This window comes from Hemiscyllium ocellatum, chromosome 12 (genome assembly GCF_020745735.1).
Source record: "Hemiscyllium ocellatum isolate sHemOce1 chromosome 12, sHemOce1.pat.X.cur, whole genome shotgun sequence".
Taxonomy (NCBI): domain Eukaryota; kingdom Metazoa; phylum Chordata; class Chondrichthyes; order Orectolobiformes; family Hemiscylliidae; genus Hemiscyllium; species Hemiscyllium ocellatum.
In genome coordinates, this window is record NC_083412.1 from 70955553 (window position 1) to 70968599 (window position 13047).

The 13047-nt window shown below is 40.2% G+C and overlaps 1 protein-coding gene across 25 annotated transcripts in view; it reads left to right on the forward strand.

Annotated features, from left to right (window-relative positions):
• Window positions 1–13047, forward strand: part of LOC132821115 (target of Nesh-SH3-like) — a 348093-nt gene that overhangs the window by 181648 nt on the left and 153398 nt on the right. For 18 of the 25 annotated variants that reach the window (XM_060833661.1, XM_060833668.1, XM_060833670.1 and 15 more), the window contains 3 exons: window positions 1612–1752; window positions 2657–2800; window positions 5788–5931. The exons of the other annotated variants lie outside the window; for them this stretch is intronic. In XM_060833661.1, coding sequence (XP_060689644.1) covers window positions 1612–1752; window positions 2657–2800; window positions 5788–5931 — 429 coding nt within the window. The remainder of the gene's footprint in view (window positions 1–1611; window positions 1753–2656; window positions 2801–5787; window positions 5932–13047) is intronic. 25 annotated transcript variants of the gene reach the window in all.

Genomic DNA, 13047 nt, shown 5'->3' on the forward strand with positions numbered 1-13047 from the left:
CTGCAGCTTCAGTAACTGTCGAGAAGCTTAGCATTACCCAGAACCAAGTAGTCACTTGATGAGCATCCCTCCAGACACCTTCAACACTTATTCACGACACAACTAAAGCTCAAAGGCAGCAGTGTGGCTCAACAATGAGATACAGCAACAACTTGCCAAAACACTTTAGACAGCAGTTTTCAAATCCATTGTCTTAACCACCTGGAAGGACACACAGCAAATTCATTGAATGCAGCCACCCACAAGTTCCTCTCCAATTTATACACCACTCTGACTTGAAACTATATCACTGTTCCTTCACTAATGGTGGGTCAAAATCCTGGATCTCCCTCCCTGACAGCATTATGGGTGTCCCTAGACCTCCAGTCCTTACAGATCTGCTTTTCTCAGTTTAACCTTCATATTTCAGATTCTACACAGCATGAACTCCCAAATCCCATTTTACTGGAGACAGGGAAACTCTGCATGAGTGCGAAATAGAGTCTAGATTAGAGCAATGCTGGTAAAGCACAGCAGGTCAAGCAGCATTAGAGGAGCAGAAAAATCGACGTTTCGGGCAAAAGCCCTTTATCAGGAATTAGCTTTTGCCCGAAAGGTCAATTTTCCTGCTCCTGGGATGCTGCCTGACTTGCTGTGCTTTTCCAGCACCATTCTAATCTAGACTTTGATGTCTAGCATCTGCAGTCCTCACTTTCACCCATGAGTGAAAAATAGCTCACCCAATCCTGCCTCATGAGATATCATACATAATGTTCCAGATCCTGGCACTTCTGATGGGGGAAACAGCATGTTCTTACTATACCATCTAGAACATTTGCAAATTATTTGGAATCTATGATCACTTGTCATTGACCAAACATCAAAAGAATCATTTTCTCTATGCACTAAGTGGTCACCATCTTCAAAACATCCTGATGAAGGGTGTTGGCCTGAAATGTCTTTTTTTCTGCTCCTCAGATGCTGCCTGACCTGTTGTGCTTTTCCAGCACCACTCTAATCCTCAAAATTAGTTATCTCTACAAGTGCATCATTTCATATTTCTCCACACTAATAATGGTTCTGCCCTTTTCTCCATGCTGTCTGTGTCATCTGCAACTGTCTTCAACAAGATCTATTATTTAGGCAAATTCTGTGTCATCGGTAAACTTGTTGCTCCTTGCAATTGCATGGAGGTCATTTGTAATAACTGGAAAGGGTAATGGAACAAGGTTGAATTGCTTTTGTGTTTACCAACATTCCCATCACCAATGTTAGATTGACTGGTCGGTAGTTTCCTATTTTCTCCCTAAACCTTTCTTTTATGTAACATTTGGAATCTTCCAGTCCAAGATTGTAAGACTGTGACCAGTGCCTGCACTGTTTCTACCTGTTTGCTTTTTTCAACAATCTCAGCTGCATCATGTAGAGTTTAGTTTTCTATGACATGTATTCATGGGTTTACAGTGTGTAATTACAACAGAATCTATTTAAAGAGATAATGAACAATTAAAATCAATAGTATTTTGATGCACTTATATACTACTAAATCAAAAATATCTGTCAATGAACCACTGGAATTATTTACAAAAGCGAACATGAATTTGTATCTGACTTCCTTCTTATCCCCTGCAGACCATAATGTGCCAACTCCTGCCACTCCTAATGTCTTCAGTTTAACCTCAGAATATAAACTACTGACCACTGACACCCCTAATGTATTCAAATCAATCCCAGAATCTGAACCTGCAGAGATAGCGGAGAAAGAAATGAAAGGTATTTCTGAGACTGTGTCTGTCTGGTACATGAATCCTGAATGGAGCAAATTATAATAGATGCATGTTGAGCTGGTGTGTCAATGCAAGAGAAGATTCTGACACGTGCTAAAGGTGCTATGCTACACTTTTACATTTAAATATGTGTGATAGTCAGTAAACTGTCTCGCATGCAACTCATTTCAGTGTTGTGGCACAGAGTAAATGAAATGGGTAATGCACTGAAATTTAGGCATTTTGCTTCACAATTGTATTGTTTGATAGACACCTTATTTCCCGGAGCTTTGAGGCTGTGCTTGGCGTGAGGGAGACTTTCAAACTGCACTGTCACAATGTTTGTTGGATAGTAATTAGCTTTATGGTGGAAGCAATGTTACTGCATGTGGTATCTGTTTTTGTATTACTATCATATGGTGATGTGGAAGATATTTACATTTGTTACACAAAACTTAGATTATGCGAATCACTGTGCATTTTTTTTCACATGTAGATTATTTGATCAGCATGCTATTTCCTAAGGTTTAAGGACCTTTTGTTTTAAAGTGTCTATTAATCTGTTATCATGTATTGCCATGTCTTTTGGGTGATTAGTTCATTTTTACATGAAGCAGTGATTTTTGCTGAATTGAGTGTCTGTTAGCATATTAGAATTTATATGAATTGTTTTGAAGGAAGTTAAATTAATTGCTTTATGCACTGAATATAATTTAGCACTTGGTTTAGTATTGAAAGTAATAAATTATTATGTGCAGAATTTGGTTACTTGCAATGGTTATTATAATGGTGTGACATTGCATAAGTTCTAAAGTGATGTCCACATACAAATTTACATTACGTAAAGCAATACAGGGATTATTTTCACTAGAGATTAAGAATTTTGTATCTGGCTTCCTTCTTATCCACAGCAGACCATGAGGTGCCCACTTCTGACACTCGTAATGTATTCACTTTAATCTCAGATCATGAGCTGCCGATCACTGGCTCTCCATATATGTTCAATTCAGTCTCAGAATCTGACCCTGCTAAGATAGGAGAGGATGAATTTACAGGTACTTTCGATGATACTTGTATATTTGATATGTACAAAGCAATAGGGTAAAGAATAAATTAATGTTTAAAGATTATGCTATCATTCCAGACAGTTAGTGCAAAGTCTGTAAATGCTGTTCAATATTTTTACAGTTTATACAGTGTTTGGTTTAGTCTTGTATAAAACCCTTTCATTATCGTGTAAAGTATATTTTACCTTAATATGGTAGTGCCTCATTCCTCGTAACATTCTGGTATGTCTCATTTGAAACTTTAAGATCGTTATGTCCTTTCTTAGCCTTTATAGCTCTTCTCCAGTTTCAGGCCCAGAATTGACTACAAATTGTTTAGCAACTGATTAATCAGGGCATTTTAATGCTCTGAAGTGTTCCCTTTACATTTGTATTCTATTTGTCTTTGTATAAATTTAAATAATCTAAATGCTATTTTAACAAATTTATTAGCTGGCTTTTCAGATTTAAGATTTATATGTATGGGTGGTAAGTGTTTTGCTCATTCTAGTGTTTCAAAGTTATATTATATATAGCATACAGACTTTCAAAATTGGACCAAAATATGTCATCCCTCTTCTCAACACCAATAATACATCTGCTCATTTCACCACCCTATGTCATTTTGCACCAATAATTGTTCTCAGCATGATCTATTAATTTGTCATGTTTTGTTCCATCAATAAATGTTTTAACATTACTCTTTCCGATTGTTCTAAATGAGCAATGTACCCAAAATTGACCCATAGATCATACCACTGAAAGCCACATCCCATTTACAATCACATTTTGTTTAACACCAGTTTCTATCCACATCACTTCTGCATTCTAAATTCCATTGACTTCCATCTCCATAGGCCCGTTGAATGGCACTTTCCTGAATGTTTTGGGAAAATCCAGACAAACTGTACATCTACTTCACTAACTTGGCCAATCTTTCCTGTTACTACACTGAGCAAGCAAATTAAGTCAGGTACCATTAGTCCTTAACAAAGTCATGTTGAATCTTCTTGTTTCACTGGCGCATTTCCAAACGAAAGCATATTTTGTCCTTATTAATGGCTCTCAGTAACTTTGCCACCTGATGTTAGGCTGACCGCTCAATAGTTTGCTAATATCTTACTAGTCCTTTATTGTGTATAACATTAGCAATTATACAGTCTTCTGACACTAGGCCTCTATGCAATGAGGATTGAAAGATTGTGATTAACAGCCTGAGAGATTTTTACCTTTTGCTTCGTTCAAAAAATCTTACATTCATTAGGTAGAGTTTAGTGATGTACGTAATATATTATTAGCCACAAAATGTAATTACAGTAGAATCCTATCATGGCACACTGAGGTAGTGCATTGGAAATTAAGCCCTACTGCTCAGTGAACCATCCACTGAAGGCTGCATTCCCTGCTGATGCAAAATTAAACTGGAAAACGGCTGGGACAATGTCCAGAGTGAGTGGAGCTGGTGTCAATTTGTATTGCGTTCTGCATGATCAGTACAGGCAGTGAAGCAATTTAGTAGTTGCTAAGGAACTAATGGAGCAAGTGCAGTGTCTGAAGAAAAGGACAGGGATATCGAGCAAGAGAAAACTCTCCTTGTGGATGTCAGAGCTAAGCTGAATTGGGTGTTATAAGGAGGACTGGAGTTGATTGTCACCAGGATCCAGTAGGTTAAGAGCTGGGCACAGAAGGCCATCATGGATTGTAATGGTCATACTGCAACCACTTGGTTCACTCTTGCTGGCTGTTAACACAAGTTCATTTTTGGCATTATCTGATTTGCTTGCCTCTATGGGATGCTCCCTTACTGGCCAGTGACATGATGCCAGTTTCCAGTAGACATTGGGACAGAGTAGCAGTGACTTTGGGTGTATAGTTGGGATGTAGCTAAAGACTGGTAAACTGTGTGATTGGTAGTTAAGCAGTGACAAAGATGAGAGAATAGAATGGTATTTGAGAAGCCTACGTGAGCAGAATGGCTTTATAACTGCTGTGCCATTACGTTGCCAGTGCGAGGCAATGAAGAATTTTCATTGCAGCCTTTTAAAGAAGGGTTGAGTGTGAGGGCAGCGGTTTTTTGATAGATGGTGAGTTGGGTGGGTAGGGTAGGTAGTTAATGAGGCACTTTTGATAAGATACAGCAAGAAACCTCACTATAACTCTGAAAATTTCTCCAAAAATGTCGGCATAGTTTGTGCTTAGCCAAAAAAAAGCATAAGCTTCAGCCCCAACATGTATTTAATGGAATGTATTATTATGTGTGTTTTCTTTTTAAATTTAAAGTGTATTTAATAATTATCACGCTGACAGAATATTGCAACAGAAAGTGATTGTCATTGATGACAGAAAGTGAGGACTGCAGATGCTAGAGATTGGACTCAAAACATGTGGTGCTAGAAAATCACAGCAAGTCAGGCAGCATCCGAGGAGCAGAAGAGTTGATGATTTGAGCATGAGCTCTTCATCAGAAATGTTTGGGGAGGTGGCAAGGGGGCTGACAGATAAATTGAAGAGTGGCTGGTCTAAGGGAGGTAGCTAGGAATGCGATTGGTGGATGAAGGTGGGAGTTGATAGTGATAGGTCAAAGTAGAGGCTAGAGCGGATAGGTAGGAAGGAAGATGGACAGGTAGGACATTCAAGAGGGCGGTGCCGAGTTGGAGGTTTGAATCTGGGGTAAGATGAGGGAGGGGAGATGAGGAAACTGGTAAAATCATCATTGATTCCATGTGGTTGGAGGGTCCCAAGGCAGAAGATCAGGTATTCTTCCTCCAGTCATTGGGTGGCTAAGGTTTGGTGGTAAAGGAGGCCCAGGACTTGCATGTCCTAGATGGATTGGGAAGAGAAGTTGAAGTGTTTGGCCACAGGGTGGTGGGGTTGTTTGGTGTGTGTGTCTAAGAGATGTTCTCTGATGTCCAGAAATATAACTACGTTCATCAAAAAAAGGGATTATTTTCACCAGAAATTACGATTTTTGTAAATGAATCCTTTCTTATCCTTAGAAGGCCACAAGATGCCAACCCCTGACACTGGCAATGTATTCAGTCCAGTCTCGCACAATGAGTTGCCGGTCACTGACTCTCCATATCTCATCAGTCCAATCCCAGAACCTGAACCTACTATGATAGGGAAGGATGAATTTACAGGTAAATTCTGACAATACCTACTGTGGATAAAGCAATGGAATAAACAGTATATGCATGTTGAGGGTTGTGCTGCAAAAGCCAATAGGGAGTACATTGCAGATTCTATGCCACACTTTTACAGTTAAATGAGTGGTTTAGTTCTGTAAGCAATATGCTCATTGACATTGCATAAACATATGAAGAGAGCCAACTGCCACATTTCTCATGGGTGTGATGTAATTTGATCATTTCTTCTGGATTATTTGATCAACATGCTCATTGCATGAAGTTTAGGCCCCAGATTTAAGAAGGAGAACAAGGTCTTGGGGTGAGTGGACAATGAATTCATTAGAAAGGTATCAGGGATGAAGTATTGTGGAGAGACTGGAGAAGCTGGGATGAGTTTTCTTCGAAAAAAGGTGAAAAGAGAATGGAATACTTGTATTGAAAACTCTGAGCATTTAGAGTACACGGCGAAATGTTTAAATCTGACATGAAAGTCAGTTAACAAATGACACAGATATCAGTTTTCAGCTGAAGTACAGATGACAAGAATTTTCCATGCACCTCTGTCTTATGATCTGCTTTGTTGCCTGAACCTCCCATTTAAAATTCTCAAAAGGCTTTTTGAAAATTCAGATATGCAACTCCAACACTGCGCTCCTATAATCCTTTTTGGTTACTACATCACAATATAATTCAATTAGTCAGACAAAATTAGTCTTTTAACAAGGTGATGTTGGAGTTCCTTCATTCCTCCTTTGCTTTCCAAATGGAAGTTTATCTTTTACTTATTAATGGTGTTTAGTAATTGCCATAACCAATCTTAGGCAGGCTGCTCCTGAACCTTTTCTTGAATATAACTTTAGCAAGCATGCAGTGTCCTTATGCAAATTTTTAACCATTGTAGATCATCAATGCTGTTTCATGTTTGCTTCATTCAGTTATCTTGGAAGCATTATATAGAGTTTATTATTCTATGAACTATGAATTAGACACAAAATATGTAACTACTTTGGAATCCTACAAATGATAGTAAAGTGCTTCAATATAATGATAGGGTTAAGTTTAGTGTAAATCAAATATATTCATCACTAAATCTCTAGAGGTAATTTCAAGAGACATTATAATCCCTGTTCTCCCCTGAAGACCATCATGTGACAACTCCTGACACTCCTAATGTCTTCAGTTTAATGTCAGAGTATAAACTGATACCTCTAATATATTCAAACCAATTCTAGAATCAGAGATAAGGATGGATGAATTTACAGATACTTTTAACAATTTTTTTTGATATTAGCAAAGGAATGAGGTAAACAATATAAACATCTTGAAGCTTGGTATCTGAAAAAGGGAATTGGAGCTCAATCCATAGATTCTACACAACAATTCATTTAACTGCAAAAGTATTTAAATAAGAGTATCTCTTATCACTCTATCCAACTATAAATCTTTTGGACGGCATTATTGTCAAGTCACGAAGCATAGAATGAATAAATCACCACACTTAATGGAGAACAAATATTTTGATTCTTACTGTTGAATTATTTGTCCAGCACAACAATTTTAGTGCAGCATGCTTTGCTATAAATTGTGTGTTGAACTGCCATCACTTTATTGTCACAATCATTGTATGGTAAGCTACTTTTACGTAGTGGAAGCAATATTGGTGCATTGAGTTTTTGTTGCTTTAATTCTATTATATGAATTGTTTTATCAACGTTCAATTAATTAACTTACATAGTAACTAGTGAACATGTGTTACTTGAACTTTCAGAAGGCTTTCAATAAGCTTCCATGTAAGAGATCAGTGTAAAATTGTGTGATGATTATACAATGTTCAGCACCATTCATGATACCTTAAATACTAAGCAGCCCTTGTCCACATGTAACATGGCCTCAATGGGATTCAGCGTTGGGTTAATAAATGGTGAATAATATTCATTGTCACAAGTGCCAGGGAATGGCCACTTCCAACAAGAGAGAATCTAACCATTGACCCTAGACATTCAATATCATTACCATTAGTGAATCCCTCACTATCAACATCCTTACCATTGACCAAGAGCTGAACCAGTCATCCATATAAATACTGCTGCAATAAGTGCATGTTAGAGGTTTGGAATTCTGCAGCAAATAAGTCACCTGAATCGCCAGTGCCTGTCCACCATCTACAAGGTGCTAGTTAAGAGAGTGATGAAATACCTTCCTAGTGCAGCTGCAGCAACACTTGAGTAGCTTGACACCATCCAGGATAAGGAAGTCCAGTTCACTGGCACCCCATACACCACCTTGAACATTCACTCCTTTCACCAACAATGCACAATGGCAGCAGTGTGTAATGTTGACAAAGATGCACTGAAGCAACTCATCAAGAGTTCCTTCAACTGCACCTTCCAAACCTATGACTTTTACCAGCTAGGACAAGAGTAACAAATGTGTGGGAGCAACATTACCTGCAAATTTCTCTCTAGGTTGCATATTATCCTGACTTTGAACCAGATCACTGTCACTATAAGTCAAAATCTTGGAACACAATTCCTTACAGCAATATGGGGATTCCCATGTGCCTGAACTGTAGCAGTTTAAGAAGGTAGCTTAATATCTCCTTCTCAAGAGCAGTTAGTGGTGGGCAATAAATGCTGGCCCAGCCAACAATGCATACATCCCATGAATGAATATTAATACAACAAAAAGCTAGCATAGTGAGTGTCATCCATTTACTTTTCTCTTGAATAAAGGAAAAACATTGACCCTTAATGAAGCTATTGTAAAACACATGTCAGTCGATGAAGCCCCAGTTGCCATCTCTTCCTGTTTTGTAGCACTTTGTATCCCTATCACAGCATCATTTTTAATTCCATGCATTCCACCTTATCAGGCCTCCTGTCTACCACTTTCGAGAATGATTTGAAAAATCTGAGGCCCAGGCTAATGCTCTGGAGACACTGGTTCAAAACCAAAGATAGCAGGAGGTAGAGCTCAAGTAGTTCAATTCATGCAACTCGAATATAAAGGTAGTCTCTGTAATGGTGAATGCGTTACACCTCATTGATTCTTGTCAAAACCCATCTGATTTAATAATGATGATTAGGGAAGGGAATTCACGGAATTTACCTGGTTTAGCCTACATGTGACTTCAGACCCTCTGCAATATAGTGAACTGTTATCTGTGCTCAGAAATGGCATGACAAATTCCAGAGATTGAGGGAAATTAGTGATAACCAATAAATGATGACTTCATATGCAACACACCACCCCAACACCGCCCCCCTCCCCCCCCCACCCCCCCCAAATACAATCTATACCCTTTGGACCATTGTATGCCAATTCCCGATGTTCCTAGAGTCTTCAGTTTTATTCTCCAGTTATAAACCAATGGTCACTAATACCCTAATATTCAAATGAGACAGAATGTTTGAGACTTTGGAGATCTTGGAAAAGCAACACTGACACACTGCTAGACAAACCAGGGACACAAAAACCTGACAGCAACAACTCCATTAGCAAGAAAAGCATCCTCAAACTATTGGACCTATGCCTCACAACCCACCTCTTCTTCAACGACAAGATATAACATGTACATCAATGGAACGCCTACGGGATCACCAATATCAGAACTTATAGCAGAAGCAGTTATGCAGAGGTTAGAATGAACAGCCCTCAAAATTTTTCAAATGATACTCATTATGCCAGCTTTTTGTTTTGTTAGTATTGAGCAGACCTTCCCATGATCCAGCCTAAGCTTTGGGATGTGTGTGGCACCTTTGTCACCAAGAAATGCGACAAACTAGACAAAAACCACAAACACCCCTAGAACTCTGTGTGTAGCTAGGGAAGTGATTGCTGGGCCCCTTGCTGAGATATTTGTGTCATTGATAGTTACAGATGAGGTGACAGGAGACTGGAGGTTCGCTAATGTGGTACTATTATTCAAGAAAGATGGTAAGGACAAGCCAGGGAACTATAGACCGGTGAGCCTGAAGTCGGTGGTGGGCAAGTCGTTGGAGAGAATCCGGAGGGACAGGATGTACATGTATTTGGAAAGGCAAGGAGTGATTAGGGATAGTCACCGTGGCTTGGTGTGTGGGAAATCATGTCTCACAAACTTGATAGATTTTTTAAAAAAAGTAACAAAGAGATTTGATAAGGACAGAGCAGTGGATGTGATTTATATGGACTTCAGTAAGGCATTCAACAAGGTTCGCCATGGGAGACTGGTTAGCAAGGTTAGATCTCATGGAATACAGGGAGAACTAGCCATTTGGATACAAAACTGGCTCAAAGGTAGAAGACAGAGGGTGGTGGTGGAGGGTTGCTTTTCAGACTTGAGGCCTGTGACCAGTGGAGTGCCACAAGGATCAGTGCTGGGTCCACTACTTTTCATCATTTATATAAATGATTTGGATATGAACAAAGGAGGTGTAGTTAGTAAGTTTGCAGATGACATCAAAATGCAGTGGACAGCAAATAAGGTAACCTCAGAGTAAAATGGGATCTTGGATCAGGTAGGCCAATGGGCTGAGAAATGGCAGATGGAGTTTAATTTAGATAAATGCGAGATGCTGCATTTTGGGAAAGCAAATCTTAGCAGGACTTTCACACTTAATGGTAAGGTCCGAGGAAGTGTTGCTGAACAAACAGGTCTTGGAGTACTGGTGCATACCTCCTTGCAAGTACAGGTGCAGGTAGATAGAATAGTGAAGAAGATGTTTGGTACACTTTCCTTGATTGATCAGAGTATTGAGTATAAGAGTTAGGAGGTCATGTTTGCAGATGACACCAAAATTGGAAGTGTAGTGGACACTGAAGAGGGTTACCTCAGATTACAACAGGATCTGGACCAGATGGGCCAATGGGCTGAGAAGTGGCAGATGGAGTTTAATTCAGATAAATACGAGGTGCTGCATTTTGGGAAAGGAAATCTTAGCAGGATTTATACACTTAATGGTAAGGTCCTAGGGAGAGTTCCTGAACAAAGAGACCTTGGAGTGCAGGTTCATAGCTCCTTGAAAGTGCAGTCGCAGGTAGATAGGATAGTGAAGAAGGCGTTTGGTATGCTTTCCTTTATTGATCAGAGTATTGAGTGCAGGAGTTGGGAGGTCATGTTGCGGCTGTACAGGACATTGGTTAGGCCACTGTTGGAATATTGCATGAAATTCTGGTCTCCTTCCTATCAGAAAGATGTTGTGAAACTTGAAAGGGTTCAGTAAAGATTTACAAGGATGTTGCCAGGGTTGGAGAATCTGAGCTACTGGGAGAGGCTGAACAGGCTAGGGCTGTTTTCCCTGGAGCATCAGAGGCTGAGGGGTGACCTTATAGAGGTTTACAAAATTATGAGGGGCATAGACAAAGTCTTTTCCCTGGGTTGGGGGAGTCCAGAACTAGAGGGCATAGGTTTAGGGTGAGAGGGGAAAGAAATAAATGAGACCTAAGGGGCAACTTTTTCATGCAGAGGGTGGTACGTGTATGGAATGGGCTGCCAAAGGATGTGGTGGAGGCTGGTACAATTGCAACATTTAAGAGGCATTTGGATGGGTATATGAATAGGAAGGGTTTGGAGGGATATGGGCCGGGTGCTGGCAGGTGGGACTAGATTGGGTTGGGATATCTGGTTGGCATGGTCGGGTTGGACTGAAGGGTCTGTTTCCATGCTGTACATCTCTATGACTCCATGTTGCAGGTGTACAGCACGGTGGTTAGACCGCTTTTGCTCTCCTTCTGGTCTCCTTCCTAGTGCAAGGATGTTATGAAACTTGAATGGGTTCAGAAAAGATTTACAAGGAAGTTGCCAATGTTGGAGGATTTGAGCTATAGGGAGATACTCTACAAGCTGGGGCTTGTTTCCCTGGAACATTGGAGGCTGAAGGGTGACCTTATAGAGGTTTATAAAATCATGAGGGGCATGGATTGGAAAAATAGACAAGGTCTTTTCCCTGGAGTGGGTGAGTCCAGAACAAGAGGGCATAGATTTAGGGTATGAGGGGAAAAATATGAAAGGGATCTAAAGGGCAATTTTTCACACAGAGGGTGGTGCATGTATGGAATGAGCTGCCAGAGGAAGTGGTGGAGGCTAACACCATTGCAACATTAAAAGGCATCTGGATAGGTATATGAATAGGAAGGGTTTAGAGGGATATGGGCCAAGTGCTGGCAAATGTGACTAGCTTAGTTTGGGATATCTGGTCAGCATGGACGAGTTGTACCAAAGGGTCTGTTTCTGTGCTGTACATCTCTATGACTCTATGACATAAACGACATCCTTGCTGCTATAAAGTTTATCAAAGAGGAACAGAACAACAACTTACTCACCTTCTTGGATGTCATGATAGAATGAAAAGCCAATGGAGAACTGCAGACCAACGTTTACAGGAAAGACACTCACACTGACCAGATACTCAACTACAGGAGCAATCATCCCAACGCCCACAAACCGAGCTACATTAGGACATTATTTAAACAAGCCACAACACCCTGCAGCATGCAGGAACTATGAGAAGCCGAGAAGAACACCTATACATTATATGCAGGAACAACGGGTACCCAATAAGCCTAGACGGCTGATTCCTGCACAACAGAAAGACACAACATGCCCAGAGAGTCTAGCCACTCTAACATACATCAAAGACATTTCAGAGATGACCAGACTACTCTGGCCCCTTGGCATCATGGTAGTCCGCGAACCTACCACCACACTAAAACAGCTACTGATAAATTTAAAGAACCCCGTACCCATAGACAGCAGAACGAACATTATATACAAAATACCCTGCAAGGGCTGCAACAACCATTACATTGGACAAACAAGGAGAAAACTAGCCAGCAGAATACAACCAGCCACCAAAAGACATGACCAATTATCACTGGTATCTATACACATGGTGGAAGAGGGATACCAGCTTGACTGGGGCATCCATCCTGGGACTGGCTAAATAAAGACACACAAGGGAATTCCTACAGGCCTGGCATTCAAATTGGAATTCCACTAACAAACATATAGACTTGGACCCCATTTACCAACCTCAATGAAACAGAACTGGAAACGATATCACCTGCCACAAAAAACCAAGTCACATAAATAGCAAGTGGGACAGAACACCAGCGCTTCACCAGAGGCTCACTGATGATCTTACAAAG